Raw genomic sequence first — 20,645 nt, 5'->3', positions numbered from 1 at the left:
GATTCCGAGAGGGATGTCATTGCTTCATTACTTCAATACTTGAACAAAAACTGGACATTCAACAGATGGGTCATCCATCTTATGCACTCTGTATTTACATGCAGCTTTGTCAAACACAGATAGGCAGGGAAATCTGTGGGAGTGCTATACCTGTAAATAAGCAACAAACGCACAGTCAACAATTGCATAACGCTAGAAAATAACGCTCGAAAAAAAACGTGATCCTTGATCTTACACAGAGCAGCAACCGCTGCAGGAACAATCCCTGCATTCGCTGTTTCTTCAAGATGATCCAAGTGGATACCATTTGTTATCAACCTCATCCAGGCATTGTGTTGCACCTACATCGGTACAAACAATGGCAACATTTTACAGAATATCCATCCATCCATCCATTTTCTGAGCCGCTTCTCCTCACTAGGGTCGCGGGCATGCTGGAGCCTATCCCAGCTGTCATCGGGCAGGAGGCGGGGTACACCCTGAACTGGTTGCCAGCCAATCGCAGGGTACATAGAAACTAACAACCATTCGCACTCACAGTCATGCCTACAGGCAATTTAGAGTCTCCAATTAATGCATGATTTTGGGATGTGGGAGGAAACCGGAGTGCCCGGAGAAAACCCACGCAGGCACAGGGAGAACATGCAAACTCCACACAGGCGGGGACGGGGATTGAACCCCGCACCTCAGAACTGTGAGGCTGACGCTCTAACCAGTCGCCCACCGTGCCGCCATTTTACAGAATATGCAAAGGATTTTTCATTGACAATGGCATGTGAAACTGTAAGCATTATTTCATGAAGAGATCCATCCATCCATCCATTTTCTGAGCCGCTTCTCCTCACTAGGGTCGCGGGCGTGCTGGAGCCAATCCCAGCTATCATCGGGCAGGAGGCGGGGTACACCCTGAACTGGTTGCCAGCCAATCGCAGGGCACATAGAAACAAACAACCATTCACACTCACATTCACACCTACGGGCAATTTAGAGTCTTCAATTTACCTAGCATGCATGTTTTTGGGATGTGGGAGGAAACCGGAGTGCCCGGCGAAAACCCACGCAGGCACGGGGAGAACATGCAAACTCCACACAGGCGGGGCCGGGGATTGAACCCCGGTCCTCAGAACTGTGAGGCGGACGCTCCAACCATTTGTCCGCCGAACAGAGAACAACAAATATTTATTTTTCACCTGGTTCGAGCACCATGACAGAATATTGGCGATTTGACAGTGGCAGCAGGGCACAGAGCTACAAAGCCAGAAACAGGTATGTTCTCTAAGGGCAACAGAAAATAATTTGTATTTTGTGTATTTTAAATGGAACCTTATTCAGTTGTGAAAAGGAAAATAAAAAACAGCCCGACCTAAAAAAAAAAAAAAAAAAAAAAAAAAACAATAATAATTAAACTTACCATTGTTGCAGTAAGTTTTATCAAAGAGAGGCTTGTCTCGCAAAGGATTATATAGTCAAGGACAGTGGAAGAACCTTTGGAACCAAATAGGGTGAAATCAGGGGGGGGGGTTGCAGTGAGAAGTATATTTCATTAGAAATTCACTTTTCACTTTAACTGCCTAAATAAGCACATTGAGCAGATGTCTGCACGGTTCTATTGATGGGCTCTAGAAACAAAGAATATGTTCACTATTTCAGAGTGGCTGTAGGGTGGTATAATGGTTTTGTATTGCATATATTGCCATCCAGCCCAGACTTCCTTCTCCAGCTTTTCCAGGGGGTATCCCAAGGCATTGTCTTAAAATATTTATTACCTGTACAGACACACATTTGAACATTATTACCTGTCATACAAGTATGACAATAGTTCAATTACAATAAAAATTATATAAATGTTCTGGTAAAATTTTACCAAATAATAAACTTGAATGAAGCAGATATTTGAAAGTTTAGAATTTACACTTCTTGTGATGGAAAATGAATACAAAGAGTAAAAAAATTATTCCATGATTTATTCATTTTTACTTATGACCTTAAATGTGCAAATACATCACATTTTCTTCTTCCATAAGTGTGACTCCATACATTGCAAATATACTACTATGCTATGTGCTATGTTAGTAGTAGATAAGTGGCATTATTATTATATTTTTTTTGTGAGGAGTCAGCGAGGAATGTCGTTGTGTTGTCACTTTCCTACTGCACCAAAAATTGGACATTCAACAGATGGGTCATCTATCTTGTGCACTCTGTATTTGCATGCCGCTTTGTCAAACACGGATACGCAATCATCAGGGAATCGTGTGGGAGTGCCATACCTGCAAATAAGCAGTAAACATACAGTTAACAACTACATATTTCACTCAATAACACAAAAATCCTTGAACGTACGCAGCGCAACAACTGCTGCATGTACAATCCATGCATTCACTGTTTCTCCAAGATGATCCAACAGGGTATCGTTTATTATCGGCTTCATCAAAGCAATCTGTTGCACCTACGGTAAAGAAGAAGAATAACATTTTGCGTGTTGCATTTTTTTCATTCAGAAGACACGATAAACATGACTTCATGAACACAGAGCAACAAAGATTTATTTTTACCTGGTTCCACTTGCTTAAGAAAGCAATGGCCATTTGCCAGTGACAGCACAGCACATATCAGTGAAGCCACACACAAGTATGTTCTCTACGGGAAACAGGAAAAAATTAAATCATTTCATGTGTTAACATTTTTCAGAAGCAAACATAGCATTTCTTTAAAAAGTAAAAGAAATAACTCGATTTGTTTTAAATAATTAAACTTACCATTGTTGCAGTAAGTCTCAACAGACCAAAGAGAGGCTTGGGTCCCAAAGAATTACAGTGGAGGACAGCGGAAGAATTAAATAGGGCAAAGTCGGGAGTGTTCATGGTCACTCGCTCGTTATGTCAATAAAGCATCACACATTGGACTTGCCTGTTTGGCAATAATATATCACTTGACTGCAAAAAAGAATAAAAGTTCCTTTGGTACAAAATTCATTCTGCATGCAATACTTGTCAATATAAACAATCATGTAGTAGAACATTAACATGTTATCTTCTAATACGCTGTTTACCAACCACTGTGCTGCGGCAAATTCGTGTGCTGTGAAAGATCATCAGGTGTGCTGTGCGAAAAGCTGTCGCTAAGATTTATTTATTTTTACTACAAATAATGTCTTTGCTCATCTATTTATGCCAATGACATATAGTGACAGGTAGAAGAGTAAATGCTCACCACAAGATGACAGAAGATATTATTAACCTGTTACCAGTCATACAACAGAATAATAGCTTTGTGTTCAGTTAAACAGACCAGAGCTGGGCTGATCATTATTTAAGGATATAGACTTTTTATGACGTTTGTTTGGTGGTGTGCTGTGAAAATTTGCTAAAGTATAATAAAGTATGTGCTTTGGCTCAATACAGGCTGGGAAACACTGCTCCAGATAATATTCAGTGGAACGTCAGGTTGCGAATTTATTTTGTTTCATAACCCTGTTCTCAAACTGAAACGTTTGTAAACCGAGGTAATGTTTCCAATTGAAATGGATGGAAATGCATTTCATCCGTTCCAGTCCCAGAACATTATATTTACCTTATTCTGATCGTTGTGTGGTTAAAAATATATACTGTGCAATATAGAAATAGCTGTAAACAGAATGTCTGATGATGAAATAACATTGGGTTCGCTTGCAAATCATTGCGGTGTCTTAGCCTTTCGTGTACAGTAATGTTTACGTTCACTGTGGTTATTGCTATCCACATTGCTAAATGGTCGATGTGTGGCATTGTGGGATGTGGTTGCCATTTTAGGCAAAAAACAAAGATACCTGAAGCACGGAGCCGATGATGAGAAAAAGCACAAAGTTCTGAGTCCTGATGTCTGCAAGGTTCTATTTGTTTGTGTGTGTGTGTTTTTTTTTAAATGACTATTTTTGTTAATGCGTATTTTAGAGTGGATAATAGTTTACTATAGCATATAGTCAGGAAAGGATCTGGCTGCTCAGTACAATATAAGCAAGACAATTAATTAAACATCACTTACGTACACAAATTAATTTTACACTTCCAAGTTCCAAGACAAAAATGCAGCTATAGTACTGTAATGTGAAATATTTTGTTTCAGGGCCAAAACTGTTGCAATCATAAAAGTTGTGTTAACTGCACAGTTTGAAATAACAGTTTAACATTCTTAACCATTATACCACCCTACAGCCACTACAGACATAGTCTCTCCAGCGTGTCCTGGGTCATCCCCGGGGTCTCCTCCCGGTGGGACGTTCCCGGAACACCTCACCAGGGAGGCGTCCGGGAGGCATCCTAAACAGATGCCCGAGCCACCTCATCTGGCTCCTCTCATTCCCGACACGGAGAGGGCAGTCCACCCTTTTCCGACTGAGGACCATGGTCTCAGATTTGGAGGTGCTGATTCTCATCCTAGCCGCTTCACACTCGACTGTGAACCGCTGCAGTGAGAGTTGGAGATCACGGCTTGATTAAACCAACAGAAGCACATCATCTGCAAAAAGCAGAGATGCAATACTGAGGCCACCAAACCGGCCCCCCTCTACGCCTCAGCTGCACCTAAAAATTCTGTCCATAAAAGTTATGAACAGAACCGGTGACAAAGGGCAGCCTTGGCGGAGTCCAACCCTCACTGGAAACGAGTCTGACTTACTGCCGGCAATGCGGACCAAACTCTGACACTGGTCGTACAGGGACCGAACAACCCCACAAAATCCAGAGCCTTTACGAACTGCGGGCGAATATCATCCACCCCCAGGGCCTTGCCACCGAGGAGCTTTTTAACAACCTCGGTGACCTCAACCCCAGAGATAGGAGAGCCCGCCTCAGAGACCCCAGACTCTGCTTCTTCATGGGAAGGCGTGTCGGTGGAATTGAGGAGGTCTTCGAAGTATTCTCCCCACCGACTCACAACGTCCCGAGTCGAGGTCAGCAGCGCCCCATCCCCACTATACACAGTGTTGATGGTGCACTGCTTCCCCCTCCTGAGACGCCGGATGGTGGACCACAATTTCCTCGAAGCCGTTCGGAAATCATTCTCCATGGCCTCACCGAACTCCTCCCACGTCTGAGTTTTTGCCTCAGCAACCACCAAAGCTGCCAGCCGGTACCCATCAGCTGCCTCAGGAGTCCCACACGCCAAAAAGGCCCGATAGGACTCCTTCTTCAGCTTGATGGCATCCCTCACAGCTTTATTAATTTCCACTTTTTACCTTAAATGTATATATATTTCACATCCTCGATACGTTCCGCTCCCTGCATTGCAAATACACTACCGTGTGTATTGGATGGCTTTTTTTGCGAGGATTCCGAGAGGGATGTCATTGCTTCATTACTTCAATACTTGAACAAAAACTGGACATTCAACAGATGGGTCATCCATCTTATGCACTCTGTATTTACATGCAGCTTTGTCAAACACAGATACGCAGGGAAATCTGTGGGAGTGCTATACCTGTAAATAAGCAACAAACGCACAGTCAACAATTGCATAACGCTAGAAAATAACGCTCGAAAAAAAACGTGATCCTTGATCTTACACAGAGCAGCAACCGCTGCAGGAACAATCCCTGCATTCGCTGTTTCTTCAAGATGATCCAAGTGGATACCATTTGTTATCAACCTCATCCAGGCATTGTGTTGCACCTACATCGGTACAAACAATGGCAACATTTTACAGAATATCCATCCATCCATCCGTTTTCTGAGCCGCTTCTCCTCACTAGGGTCGCGGGCATGCTGGAGCCTATCCCAGCTGTCATCGGGCAGGAGGCGGGGTACACCCTGAACTGGTTGCCAGCCAATCGCAGGGCACATAGAAACAAACAACCATTCGCACTCACAGTCATGCCTACAGGCAATTTAGAGTCTCCAATTAATGCATGATTTTGGGATGTGGGAGGAAACCGGAGTGCCCGGAGAAAACCCACGCAGGCACAGGGAGAACATGCAAACTCCACACAGGCGGGGACGGGGATTGAACCCTGCACCTCAGAACTGTGAGGCTGACGCTCTAACCAGTCGGCCACCGTGCCGCCATTTTACAGAATATGCAAAGGATTTTTCATTGATAATGGCATGTGAAACTGTAAGCATTATTTCATGAAGAGATCCATCCATCCATCCATTTTCTGAGCCGCTTCTCCTCACTAGGGTCGCGGGCGTGCTGGAGCCAATCCCAGCTATCATCGGGCAGGAGGCGGGGTACACCCTGAACTGGTTGCCAGCCAATCGCAGGGCACATAGAAACAAACAACCATTCACACTCACATTCACACCTACGGGCAATTTAGAGTCTTCAATTTACCTAGCATGCATGTTTTTGGGATGTGGGAGGAAACCGGAGTGCCCGGCGAAAACCCACGCAGGCACGGGGAGAACATGCAAACTCCACACAGGCGGGGCCGGGGATTGAACCGCAGTCCCCAGAACTGTGAGGCAGATGTGCTAACCAGTCGGCCAAGTTTTATTTTTAATTTTTTTTTGGGGGGGGGGGGGTTGCAGTGAGAAGTATATTTCATTAGAAATTCACTTTTCACTTTAACTGCCTAAATAAGCACATTGAGCAGATGTCTGCACGGTTCTATTGATGGGCTCTAGAAACAAAGAATATGTTCACTATTTCAGAGTGGCTGTAGGGTGGTATAATGGTTTTGTATTGCATATATTGCCATCCAGCCCAGACTTCCTTCTCCAGCTTTTCCAGGGGGTATCCCAAGGCATTGTCTTAAAATATTTATTACCTGTACAGACACACATTTGAACATTATTACCTGTCATACAAGTATGACAATAGTTCAATTACAATAAAAATTATATAAATGTTCTGGTAAAATTTTACCAAATAATAAACTTGAATGAAGCAGATATTTGAAAGTTTAGAATTTACACTTCTTGTGATGGAAAATGAATACAAAGAGTAAAAAAATTATTCCATGATTTATTCATTTTTACTTATGACCTTAAATGTGCAAATACATCACATTTTCTTCTTCCATAAGTGTGACTCCATACATTGCAAATATACTACTATGCTATGTGCTATGTTAGTAGTAGATAAGTGGCATTATTATTATATTTTTTTTGTGAGGAGTCAGCGAGGAATGTCCGTTGTGTTGTCACTTTCCTACTGCACCAAAAATTGGACATTCAACAGATGGGTCATCTATCTTGTGCACTCTGTATTTACATGCCGCTTTGTCAAACACGGATACGCAATCATCAGGGAATCGTGTGGGAGTGCCATACCTGCAAATAAGCAGTAAACATACAGTTAACAACTACATATTTCACTCAATAACACAAAAATCCTTGAACGTACGCAGCGCAACAACTGCTGCATGTACAATCCATGCATTCACTGTTTCTCCAAGATGATCCAACAGGGTATCGTTTATTATCGGCTTCATCAAAGCAATCTGTTGCACCTACGGTAAAGAAGAAGAATAACATTTTGCGTGTTGCATTTTTTTCATTCAGAAGACACGATAAACATGACTTCATGAACACAGAGCAACAAAGATTTATTTTTACCTGGTTCCACTTGCTTAAGAAAGCAATGGCCATTTGCCAGTGACAGCACAGCACATATCAGTGAAGCCACACACAAGTATGTTCTCTACGGGAAACAGGAAAAAATTAAATCATTTCATGTGTTAACATTTTTCAGAAGCAAACATAGCATTTCTTTAAAAAGTAAAAGAAATAACTCGATTTGTTTTAAATAATTAAACTTACCATTGTTGCAGTAAGTCTCAACAGACCAAAGAGAGGCTTGGGTCCCAAAGAATTACAGTGGAGGACAGCGGAAGAATTAAATAGGGCAAAGTCGGGAGTGTTCATGGTCACTCGCTCGTTATGTCAATAAAGCATCACACATTGGACTTGCCTGTTTGGCAATAATATATCACTTGACTGCAAAAAAGAATAAAAGTTCCTTTGGTACAAAATTCATTCTGCATGCAATACTTGTCAATATAAACAATCATGTAGTAGAACATTAACATGTTATCTTCTAATACGCTGTTTACCAACCACTGTGCTGCGGCAAATTCGTGTGCTGTGAAAGATCATCAGGTGTGCTGTGCGAAAAGCTGTCGCTAAGATTTATTTATTTTTACTACAAATAATGTCTTTGCTCATCTATTTATGCCAATGACATATAGTGACAGGTAGAAGAGTAAATGCTCACCACAAGATGACAGAAGATATTATTAACCTGTTACCAGTCATACAACAGAATAATAGCTTTGTGTTCAGTTAAACAGACCAGAGCTGGGCTGATCATTATTTAAGGATATAGACTTTTTATGACGTTTGTTTGGTGGTGTGCTGTGAAAATTTGCTAAAGTATAATAAAGTATGTGCTTTGGCTCAATACAGGCTGGGAAACACTGCTCCAGATAATATTCAGTGGAACGTCAGGTTGCGAATTTATTTTGTTTCATAACCCTGTTCTCAAACTGAAACGTTTGTAAACCGAGGTAATGTTTCCAATTGAAATGGATGGAAATGCATTTCATCCGTTCCAGTCCCAGAACATTATATTTACCTTATTCTGATCGTTGTGTGGTTAAAAATATATACTGTGCAATATAGAAATAGCTGTAAACAGAATGTCTGATGATGAAATAACATTGGGTTCGCTTGCAAATCATTGCAGTGTCTTAGCCTTTCGTGTACAGTAATGTTTACGTTCACTGTGGTTATTGCTATCCACATTGCTAAATGGTCGATGTGTGGCATTGTGGGATGTGGTTGCCATTTTAGGCAAAAAACAAAGATACCTGAAGCACGGAGCCGATGATGAGAAAAAGCACAAAGTTCTGAGTCCTGATGTCTGCAAGGTTCTATTTGTTTGTGTGTGTGTGTTTTTTTTTAAATGACTATTTTTGTTAATGCGTATTTTAGAGTGGATAATAGTTTACTATAGCATATAGTCAGGAAAGGATCTGGCTGCTCAGTACAATATAAGCAAGACAATTAATTAAACATCACTTACGTACACAAATTAATTTTACACTTCCAAGTTCCAAGACAAAAATGCAGCTATAGTACTGTAATGTGAAATATTTTGTTTCAGGGCCAAAACTGTTGCAATCATAAAAGTTGTGTTAACTGCACAGTTTGAAATAACAGTTTAACATTCTTAACCATCATACAAGAATGACAGTAGTTCCACTGCAATGTTCATGCATCATTTAAAATTTTAAACATAAATAAATCTACGATCTGAAGGTTTGTATTATGGTTCTGATTTACGTCTCCTGTAATATAAAAAAAATGGTGTGATTGGCTGGCGACCAGTCCAGTGTGTAGCCCTCCTCTGACCCAACGTCAGCTGGGAATAGGCTCCAGTTCACCCACGACCTAATAAAAACAAGCAGCATAGAAAATAGATGGATTGATGGATGCAATAGGGGAAAAAAACAAAGCGTCAATATGGGATTGCAGATTTTTTTTATTCATTTGTCACATTTGATCTCAAATGTTTAATTACATTACATTTTCTTCTTCCATCAGCTTAACCTCCTGCATTGCAAGTGCACTACAACTATATTGTATTAAATAAGTAGCTTTGTTTCTTCGCAAGTGGTCAGTGAGGGATGTTATTGCTCCATCACTTTCCAACTGCAAAAAAATCTTCACATTCAATAGATGGGTCAACCCTGTTATACATTCTGTATAGCATTGCACATAACAGCAAAGCCAGAGACAGGTATGCTCTCTGAGGACATGGGAAAACAATTTATAATCAGTTCTTTTTTTTGTTTTTTTTTACAGAAGCAAACATAGCATTTTTGCCATTCAAAGTGAGGTATACTACATAAAAATTAAAACAAAAAAAAACAGCTTAAACTTACCATTGTTGCAATAAGTCTTATCAAACTGAAAAGAGGCCTGGGTCTCAAAGGATTAAAGTGAAGGACAGTTGAAGAACCTTTGGAAATAAATAGGATAAAGGTCATCGCAACCTCTTTATGTCAATAAATACTAGAAAACATCACACATTATACCGTATTTTTGGCAGTAATATTATCACACAACACAACACCAAAAAAAACAAAAAACGAAGTTCCTTTGGTACATAATTAATTCCATATGAAACTCCACACAGGCGGGGCCGGGGATTGAACCCCGGTCCTCAGAACTGTGAGGCGGACGCTCCAACCATTTGTCCGCCGAACAGAGAACAACAAATATTTATTTTTCACCTGGTTCGAGCACCATGACAGAATGGCGATTTGACAGTGGCAGCAGGGCACAGAGCTACAAAGCCAGAAACAGGTATGTTCTCTAAGGGCAACAGAAAATAATTTGTATTTTGTGTATTTTAAATGGAACCTTATTCAGTTGTGAAAAGGAAAATAAAAAACAGCCTGACCTAAAAAAAAAATAATAATTAAAAAAAAAAAAAAAATTAAACTTACCATTGTTGCAGTAAGTTTTATCAAAGAGAGGCTTGTCTCGCAAAGGATTATATAGTCAAGGACAGTGGAAGAACCTTTGGAACCAAATAGGGTGAAATCAGGGGCCTGTAAACAGTAAACAGAAAATAACATCCATCCATCCATTTTCTTTACCGTTTATCCTCACTTGGGTCACAGGCTGCTGGAGCCTATCCCAGCTATCTTCAGGCGAGAGGCGGGGTACACACTGAACTGGTCGCCAGCCAATCGCAGGGTACATAGAAACAAACAACCATTCGCACACACATTCAGACCTATGGGCAATTCAGAGTCTTCAATCAACCTACCACGCATGTTTTGGGGATGTGGGAAGAAACCGGACTGCCCGGAGAAAACCCACGCAAGCACGGGGAGAACATGCAAACTCCACACAGGCGGGGCCGGGATTTGAACCGCAGTCCCCAGAACTGTGAGGCAGATGTGCTAACCAGTCGGCCAAGTTTTATTTTTAATTTTTTTTTGGGGGGGGGGGGGGGGGGTTGCAGTGAGAAGTATATTTCATTAGAAATTCACTTTTCACTTTAACTGCCTAAATAAGCACATTGAGCAGATGTCTGCACGGTTCTATTGATGGGCTCTAGAAACAAAGAATATGTTCACTATTTCAGAGTGGCTGTAGGGTGGTATAATGGTTTTGTATTGCATATATTGCCATCCAGCCCAGACTTCCTTCTCCAGCTTTTCCAGGGGGTATCCCAAGGCATTGTCTTAAAATATTTATTACCTGTACAGACACACATTTGAACATTATTACCTGTCATACAAGTATGACAATAGTTCAATTACAATAAAAATTATATAAATGTTCTGGTAAAATTTTACCAAATAATAAACTTGAATGAAGCAGATATTTGAAAGTTTAGAATTTACACTTCTTGTGATGGAAAATGAATACAAAGAGTAAAAAAATTATTCCATGATTTATTCATTTTTACTTATGACCTTAAATGTGCAAATACATCACATTTTCTTCTTCCATAAGTGTGACTCCATACATTGCAAATATACTACTATGCTATGTGCTATGTTAGTAGTAGATAAGTGGCATTATTTATTTTTATTTTTTTGTGAGGAGTCAGCGAGGAAGGCCGTTGTGTTGTCACTTTCCTACTGCACCAAAAATTGGACATTCAACAGATGGGTCATCTATCTTGTGCACTCTGTATTTACATGCCGCTTTGTCAAACACGGATACGCAATCATCAGGGAATCGTGTGGGAGTGCCATACCTGCAAATAAGCAGTAAACATACAGTTAACAACTACATATTTCACTCAATAACACAAAAATCCTTGAACGTACGCAGCGCAACAACTGCTGCATGTACAATCCATGCATTCACTGTTTCTCCAAGATGATCCAACAGGGTATCGTTTATTATCGGCTTCATCAAAGCAATCTGTTGCACCTACGGTAAAGAAGAAGAATAACATTTTGCGTGTTGCATTTTTTTCATTCAGAAGACACGATAAACATGACTTCATGAACACAGAGCAACAAAGATTTATTTTTACCTGGTTCCACTTGCTTAAGAAAGCAATGGCCATTTGCCAGTGACAGCACAGCACATATCAATGAAGCCACACACAAGTATGTTCTCTACGGGAAACAGGAAAAAATTAAATCATTTCATGTGTTAACATTTTTCAGAAGCAAACATAGCATTTCTTTAAAAAGTAAAAGAAATAACTCGATTTGTTTTAAATAATTAAACTTACCATTGTTGCAGTAAGTCTCAACAGACCAAAGAGAGGCTTGGGTCCCAAAGAATTACAGTGGAGGACAGCGGAAGAATTAAATAGGGCAAAGTCGGGAGTGTTCATGGTCACTCGCTCGTTATGTCAATAAAGCATCACACATTGGACTTGCCTGTTTGGCAATAATATATCACTTGACTGCAAAAAAGAATAAAAGTTCCTTTGGTACAAAATTCATTCTGCATGCAATACTTGTCAATATAAACAATCATGTAGTAGAACATTAACATGTTATCTTCTAATACGCTGTTTACCAACCACTGTGCTGCGGCAAATTCGTGTGCTGTGAAAGATCATCAGGTGTGCTGTGCGAAAAGCTGTCGCTAAGATTTATTTATTTTTACTACAAATAATGTCTTTGCTCATCTATTTATGCCAATGACATATAGTGACAGGTAGAAGAGTAAATGCTCACCACAAGATGACAGAAGATATTATTAACCTGTTACCAGTCATACAACAGAATAATAGCTTTGTGTTCAGTTAAACAGACCAGAGCTGGGCTGATCATTATTTAAGGATATAGACTTTTTATGACGTTTGTTTGGTGGTGTGCTGTGAAAATTTGCTAAAGTATAATAAAGTATGTGCTTTGGCTCAATACAGGCTGGGAAACACTGCTCCAGATAATATTCAGTGGAACGTCAGGTTGCGAATTTATTTTGTTTCATAACCCTGTTCTCAAACTGAAACGTTTGTAAACCGAGGTAATGTTTCCAATTGAAATGGATGGAAATGCATTTCATCCGTTCCAGTCCCAGAACATTATATTTACCTTATTCTGATCGTTGTGTGGTTAAAAATATATACTGTGCAATATAGAAATAGCTGTAAACAGAATGTCTGATGATGAAATAACATTGGGTTCGCTTGCAAATCATTGCAGTGTCTTAGCCTTTCGTGTACAGTAATGTTTACGTTCACTGTGGTTATTGCTATCCACATTGCTAAATGGTCGATGTGTGGCATTGTGGGATGTGGTTGCCATTTTAGGCAAAAAACAAAGATACCTGAAGCACGGAGCCGATGATGAGAAAAAGCACAAAGTTCTGAGTCCTGATGTCTGCAAGGTTCTATTTGTTTGTGTGTGTGTGTTTTTTTTTAAATGACTATTTTTGTTAATGCGTATTTTAGAGTGGATAATAGTTTACTATAGCATATAGTCAGGAAAGGATCTGGCTGCTCAGTACAATATAAGCAAGACAATTAATTAAACATCACTTTCGTACACAAATTAATTTTACACTTCCAAGTTCCAAGACAAAAATGCAGCTATAGTACTGTAATGTGAAATATTTTGTTTCAGGGCCAAAACTGTTGCAATCATAAAAGTTGTGTTAACTGCACAGTTTGAAATAACAGTTTAACATTCTTAACCATCATACAAGAATGACAGTAGTTCCACTGCAATGTTCATGCATCATTTAAAATTTTAAACATAAATAAATCTACGATCTGAAGGTTTGTATTATGGTTCTGATTTACGTCTCCTGGAATATAAAAAAAATGGTGTGATTGGCTGGCGACCAGTCCAGGGTGTAGCCCTCCTCTGACCCAACGTCAGCTGGGAATAGGCTCCAGTTCACCCACGACCTAATAAAAACAAGCAGCATAGAAAATAGATGGATTGACGGATGCAATAGGGAAAAAAAACAAAGCGTCAATATGGGATTGCAGATTTTTTTTATTCATTTGTCACATTTGATCTCAAATGTTTAATTACATTACATTTTCTTCTTCCATCAGCTTAACCTCCTGCATTGCAAGTGCACTACAACTATATTGTATTAAATAAGTAGCTTTGTTTCTTCGCAAGTGGTCAGTGAGGGATGTTATTGCTCCATCACTTTCCAACTGCAAAAAAATCTTCACATTCAATAGATGGGTCAACCCTGTTATACATTCTGTATAGCATTGCACATAACAGCAAAGCCAGAGACAGGTATGCTCTCTGAGGACATGGGAAAACAATTTATAATCAGTTCTTTTTTTTGTTTTTTTTTACAGAAGCAAACATAGCATTTTTGCCATTCAAAGTGAGGTATACTACATAAAAATTAAAACAAAAAAAAACAGCTTAAACTTACCATTGTTGCAATAAGTCTTATCAAACTGAAAAGAGGCCTGGGTCTCAAAGGATTAAAGTGAAGGACAGTTGAAGAACCTTTGGAAATAAATAGGATAAAGGTCATCGCAACCTCTTTATGTCAATAAATACTAGAAAACATCACACATTATACCGTATTTTTGGCAGTAATATTATCACACAACACAACACCAAAAAAAACTAAAAACGAAGTTCCTTTGGTACATAATTAATTCCATATGAAACTCCACACAGGCGGGGCCGGGGATTGAACCCCGGTCCTCAGAACTGTGAGGCGGACGCTCCAACCATTTGTCCGCCGAACAGAGAACAACAAATATTTATTTTTCACCTGGTTCGAGCACCATGACAGAATATTGGCGATTTGACAGTGGCAGCAGGGCACAGAGCTACAAAGCCAGAAACAGGTATGTTCTCTAAGGGCAACAGAAAATAATTTGTATTTTGTGTATTTTAAATGGAACCTTATTCAGTTGTGAAAAGGAAAATAAAAAACAGCCTGACCTAAAAAAAAAAAATAAATAAAAAAAAAAATAATAATTAAACTTACCATTGTTGCAGTAAGTTTTATCAAAGAGAGGCTTGTCTCGCAAAGGATTATATAGTCAAGGACAGTGGAAGAACCTTTGGAACCAAATAGGGTGAAATCAGGGGCCTGTAAACAGTAAACAGAAAATAACATCCATCCATCCATTTTCTTTACCGTTTATCCTCACTTGGGTCACAGGCTGCTGGAGCCTATCCCAGCTATCTTCAGGCGAGAGGCGGGGTACACACTGAACTGGTCGCCAGCCAATCGCAGGGTACATAGAAACAAACAACCATTCGCACACACATTCAGACCTATGGGCAATTCAGAGTCTTCAATCAACCTACCACGCATGTTTTGGGGATGTGGGAAGAAACCGGACTGCCCGGCGAAAACCCACGCAGCACGGGGAGAACATGCAAACTCCACACAGGCGGGGCCGGGATTGAACCGCAGTCCCCAGAACTGTGAGGCAGATGTGCTAACCAGTCGGCCAAGTTTTATTTTTAATTTTTTTTTTGGGGGGGGGGGGGGGGGGGTTGCAGTGAGAAGTATATTTCATTAGAAATTCACTTTTCACTTTAACTGCCTAAATAAGCACATTGAGCAGATGTCTGCACGGTTCTATTGATGGGCTCTAGAAACAAAGAATATGTTCACTATTTCAGAGTGGCTGTAGGGTGGTATAATGGTTTTGTATTGCATATATTGCCATCCAGCCCAGACTTCCTTCTCCAGCTTTTCCAGGGGGTATCCCAAGGCATTGTCTTAAAATATTTATTACCTGTACAGACACACATTTGAACATTATTACCTGTCATACAAGTATGACAATAGTTCAATTACAATAAAAATTATATAAATGTTCTGGTAAAATTTTACCAAATAATAAACTTGAATGAAGCAGATATTTGAAAGTTTAGAATTTACACTTCTTGTGATGGAAAATGAATACAAAGAGTAAAAAAATTATTCCATGATTTATTCATTTTTACTTATGACCTTAAATGTGCAAATACATCACATTTTCTTCTTCCATAAGTGTGACTCCATACATTGCAAATATACTACTATGCTATGTGCTATGTTAGTAGTAGATAAGTGGCATTATTATTATATTTTTTTTGTGAGGAGTCAGCGAGGAATGTCGTTGTGTTGTCACTTTCCTACTGCACCAAAAATTGGACATTCAACAGATGGGTCATCTATCTTGTGCACTCTGTATTTACATGCCGCTTTGTCAAACACGGATACGCAATCATCAGGGAATCGTGTGGGAGTGCCATACCTGCAAATAAGCAGTAAACATACAGTTAACAACTACATATTTCACTCAATAACACAAAAATCCTTGAACGTACGCAGCGCAACAACTGCTGCATGTACAATCCATGCATTCACTGTTTCTCCAAGATGATCCAACAGGGTATCGTTTATTATCGGCTTCATCAAAGCAATCTGTTGCACCTACGGTAAAGAAGAAGAATAACATTTTGCGTGTTGCATTTTTTTCATTCAGAAGACACGATAAACATGACTTCATGAACACAGAGCAACAAAGATTTATTTTTACCTGGTTCCACTTGCTTAAGAAAGCAATGGCCATTTGCCAGTGACAGCACAGCACATATCAGTGAAGCCACACACAAGTATGTTCTCTACGGGAAACAGGAAAAAATTAAATCATTTCATCTGTTAACATTTTTCAGAAGCAAACATAGCATTTCTTTAAAAAGTAAAAGAAATAACTCGATTTTTTTAAAATAATTAAACTTACCATTGTTGCAGTAAGTCTCAACAGACCAAAGAGAGGCTTGGGTCCCAAAGAATTACAGTGGAGGACAGCGGAAGAATTAAATAGGGCAAAGTCGGGAGTGTTCATGGTCACTCGCTCGTTATGTCAATAAAGCATCACACATTGGACTTGCCTGTTTGGCAATAATATATCACTTGACTGCAAAAAAGAATAAAAGTTCCTTTGGTACAAAATTCATTCTGCATGCAATACTTGTCAATATAAACAATCATGTAGTAGAACATTAACATGTTATCTTCTAATACGCTGTTTACCAACCACTGTGCTGCGGCAAATTCGTGTGCTGTGAAAGATCATCAGGTGTGCTGTGCGAAAAGCTGTCGCTAAGATTTATTTATTTTTACTACAAATAATGTCTTTGCTCATCTATTTATGCCAATGACATATAGTGACAGGTAGAAGAGTAAATGCTCACCACAAGATGACAGAAGATATTATTAACCTGTTACCAGTCATACAACAGAATAATAGCTTTGTGTTCAGTTAAACAGACCAGAGCTGGGCTGATCATTATTTAAGGATGTAGACTTTTTATGACGTTTGTTTGGTGGTGTGCTGTGAAAATTTGCTAAAGTATAATAAAGTATGTGCTTTGGCTCAATACAGGCTGGGAAACACTGCTCCAGATAATATTCAGTGGAACGTCAGGTTGCGAATTTATTTTGTTTCATAACCCTGTTCTCAAACTGAAACGTTTGTAAACCGAGGTAATGTTTCCAATTGAAATGGATGGAAATGCATTTCATCCGTTCCAGTCCCAGAACATTATATTTACCTTATTCTGATCGTTGTGTGGTTAAAAATATATACTGTGCAATATAGAAATAGCTGTAAACAGAATGTCTGATGATGAAATAACATTGGGTTCGCTTGCAAATCATTGCGGTGTCTTAGCCTTTCGTGTACAGTAATGTTTACGTTCACTGTGGTTATTGCTATCCACATTGCTAAATGGTCGATGTGTGGCATTGTGGGATGTGGTTGCCATTTTAGGCAAAAAACAAAGATACCTGAAGCACGGAGCCGATGATGAGAAAAAGCACAAAGTTCTGAGTCCTGATGTCTGCAAGGTTCTATTTGTTTGTGTGTGTGTGTTTTTTTTTAAATGACTATTTTTGTTAATGCGTATTTTAGAGTGGATAATAGTTTACTATAGCATATAGTCAGGAAAGGATCTGGCTGCTCAGTACAATATAAGCAAGACAATTAATTAAACATCACTTACGTACACAAATTAATTTTACACTTCCAAGTTCCAAGACAAAAATGCAGCTATAGTACTGTAATGTGAAATATTTTGTTTCAGGGCCAAAACTGTTGCAATCATAAAAGTTGTGTTAACTGCACAGTTTGAAATAACAGTTTAACATTCTTAACCATCATACAAGAATGACAGTAGTTCCACTGCAATGTTCATGCATCATTTAAAATTTTAAACATAAATAAATCTACGATCTGAAGGTTTGTATTATGGTTCTGATTTACGTCTCCTGGAATATAAAAAAAATGGTGTGATTGGCTGGCGACCAGTCCAGGGTGTAGCCCTCCTCTGACCCAACGTCAGCTGGGAATAGGCTCCAGTTCACCCACGACCTAATAAAAACAAGCAGCATAGAAAATAGATGGATTGATGGATGCAATAGGGGAAAAAAACAAAGCGTCAATATGGGATTGCAGATTTTTTTTATTCATTTGTCACATTTGATCTCAAATGTTTAATTACATTACATTTTCTTCTTCCATCAGCTTAACCTCCTGCATTGCAAGTGCACTACAACTATATTGTATTAAATAAGTAGCTTTGTTTCTTCGCAAGTGGTCAGTGAGGGATGTTATTGCTCCATCACTTTCCAACTGCAAAAAAATCTTCACATTCAATAGATGGGTCAACCCTGTTATACATTCTGTATAGCATTGCACATAACAGCAAAGCCAGAGACAGGTATGCTCTCTGAGGACATGGGAAAACAATTTATAATCAGTTCTTTTTTTTGTTTTTTTTACAGAAGCAAACATAGCATTTTTGCCATTCAAAGTGAGGTATACTACATAAAAATTAAAACAAAAAAAAACAGCTTAAACTTACCATTGTTGCAATAAGTCTTATCAAACTGAAAAGAGGCCTGGGTCTCAAAGGATTAAAGTGAAGGACAGTTGAAGAACCTTTGGAAATAAATAGGATAAAGGTCATCGCAACCTCTTTATGTCAATAAATACTAGAAAACATCACACATTATACCGTATTTTTGGCAGTAATATTATCACACAACACAAGACAAAAAAAAACAAAAAACTAAGTTCCTTTGGTACATAATTAATTCCATATGATATTTGTCAATATTGGCAGGGGCACAGATGCGATTTTGCAACTGGGGGCGAAAGGTACCAAATTTATAAAATAATCCATCCATCCATCCATTTTCTTTACCGCTTATCCTCACCAGGGTCGCGGGCTGCTGGAGCCTATCCCAGCTATCTCCGGGCGGGAGGCGGGGTACACCCTGAACCCGTCGCCAGCCAATCACAGGGCACATAGAAACAAACACCCATCCACACTCACATTCACACCTACCACGCATGTTTTTGGGATGTGGGAGGAAACCGGCGTGCCCGGAGAAAACCCACCCAGGCATTATATATATTTATGATACATGTATATATAACATCCATCCATCCATTTTCTGAGCCGCTTCTCCTCACTAGGGTCGCGGGCGTGCTGGAGCCTATCCCAGCTGTCATCGGGCAGGAGGCGGGTTACACCCTGAACTGGTTGCCAGCCAATCGCAGGGCACATAGAAACTAACAACCATTCGCACTCACAGTCATGCCTACGGGCAATTTAGAGTCTCCAATTAATGCATGTTTTTGGGATGTGGGAGGAAACCGGAGTGCCCGGAGAAAACCCACGCAGGCACGGGGAGAACATGCAAACTCCACACAGGCGGGGACGGGGATTGAACCCCGCACCTCAGAACTGTGAGGCTGACGCTCTAACCAGTCGGCCACCGTGCCGCCTATATATAACATAACAGATATTATATCTATTTAACAAACTAATAAAGGTATACATCAAATAATAAATTAATACATAAAATATTATTTTTCTGGAAAAAATAAATAAGATTTACTACCTAAAAAAAACACACACTTGCAGCGGCCCCTCTGTGTCTTGGACCAAAAGTAAAATAAACAAGTCTATGTACAGTATACATTTACCATCCCTCCATACATTTTCTATAAAATATTAGATTTATTGTAAATAATAAAACTCAACTTAACTAAAAAAAAAAAAAAACCACCACTGTAACAAAGCCCTGTACATAATAAATGTCGAACATCAAACATAAAACATAATAAATAAAAATGATAACACAAACAAATAAATAAATACGTTTGAAATAAATAGATAGATAAATTAATGTCAAATAAATAAATAAATTTATAATCAATAAATTAATTGAATTTTAAATAAATAAATTATTTTGATTAAAATATACTTCTTATAATTTATGCCTGCAGTGCCTCCCTGTGTCTTGGACCAAATGTAAAAGAAACAATTCTATGAATACATTCAACAATTGCTTTTAAATTTTATTAAATTATAATACATTTAGAGAATAAGAATTATATAATTCAAATGAGTCGCACGGTGGACGACTGGTTAGAGCGTGTGCCTCACGGTTCTGAGGTCCGGGGTTCAATCCCCGGCCCCGCCTGTGTGGCGTTTGCATGTTCTCCCCGTGCCTGCGTGGGTTTTCGCCGGGCTCTCCGGTTTCCTCCCACATCCCAAAAACATGTATGGTAGGTTGATTGACAACTAAATTGCCCGTAGGTGTGACTGTGAGTGCGAAAAGTTGTTTGTTTGTATGTGCCCTGCGATTGGCTGGCAACCAGTTCAGGGTGTACCCCGCCTCCTGCCCGATGATAGCTGGGATAGGCTCCAGCACCCCCGCGACCCTACTGAG

At 39.4% G+C, this 20,645-nt stretch overlaps 1 protein-coding gene and 3 long non-coding RNA genes across 4 annotated transcripts; all 4 read right to left on the bottom strand.

The window, feature by feature from the left end:
- Window positions 1-9,444: 9,444 nt before the first annotated feature.
- On the bottom strand, window positions 9,445-11,572 carry LOC133475045 (uncharacterized). Its single transcript, XR_009787704.1, has 2 exons — window positions 10,433-11,572; window positions 9,445-10,298 (listed from the first exon to the last, which is right to left on the bottom strand). It is a non-coding gene; the product is annotated as an uncharacterized LOC133475045 (long non-coding RNA).
- A 2,322-nt stretch (window positions 11,573-13,894) lies between these two features.
- LOC133475046 (uncharacterized) lies at window positions 13,895-15,246 on the bottom strand. The gene is made up of 2 exons (XR_009787705.1): window positions 14,886-15,246; window positions 13,895-14,751 (listed from the first exon to the last, which is right to left on the bottom strand). It is a non-coding gene; the product is annotated as an uncharacterized LOC133475046 (long non-coding RNA).
- A 579-nt stretch (window positions 15,247-15,825) lies between these two features.
- LOC133475043 (beta-microseminoprotein-like) lies at window positions 15,826-16,799 on the bottom strand. The gene is made up of 4 exons (XM_061767357.1): window positions 16,642-16,799; window positions 16,438-16,522; window positions 16,226-16,331; window positions 15,826-16,152 (listed from the first exon to the last, which is right to left on the bottom strand). The coding sequence occupies exons 1-4, from the start codon at window positions 16,744-16,746 to the stop codon at window positions 16,023-16,025; spliced, it is 426 nt and encodes a 141-aa protein (XP_061623341.1). The 5' UTR covers window positions 16,747-16,799; the 3' UTR covers window positions 15,826-16,022.
- Window positions 16,800-18,346: 1,547 nt separating this feature from the next.
- Window positions 18,347-18,944, bottom strand: LOC133475044 (uncharacterized). Its single transcript, XR_009787703.1, has 2 exons — window positions 18,767-18,944; window positions 18,347-18,631 (listed from the first exon to the last, which is right to left on the bottom strand). It is a non-coding gene; the product is annotated as an uncharacterized LOC133475044 (long non-coding RNA).
- Window positions 18,945-20,645: the final 1,701 nt, after the last annotated feature.

The sequence above is a fragment of the Phyllopteryx taeniolatus genome, chromosome 3 (assembly GCF_024500385.1).
Source record: "Phyllopteryx taeniolatus isolate TA_2022b chromosome 3, UOR_Ptae_1.2, whole genome shotgun sequence".
NCBI lineage: Eukaryota > Metazoa > Chordata > Actinopteri > Syngnathiformes > Syngnathidae > Phyllopteryx > Phyllopteryx taeniolatus.
The sequence above is the reverse complement of the archived record's forward strand: the minus strand, read 5'-3'. Positions and strand labels throughout refer to the sequence as shown.

Bases quoted from the DNA above. Each gene is read 5' to 3' on its own strand.
- LOC133475043 (XM_061767357.1), bottom strand. From the start codon at position 16,746: ATGAACACTCCCGACTTTGCCCTATTTAATTCTTCCGCTGTCCTCCAC. The intron at 16,523-16,641 runs GTAAGTTTAATT...TGTTTCCCGTAG, and splicing joins TGAGACTTACTGCAACAATG to AGAACATACTTGTGTGTGGC. The intron at 16,153-16,225 runs GTACGTTCAAGG...GCTTATTTGCAG, and splicing joins TGCAGCAGTTGTTGCGCTGC to GTATGGCACTCCCACACGAT.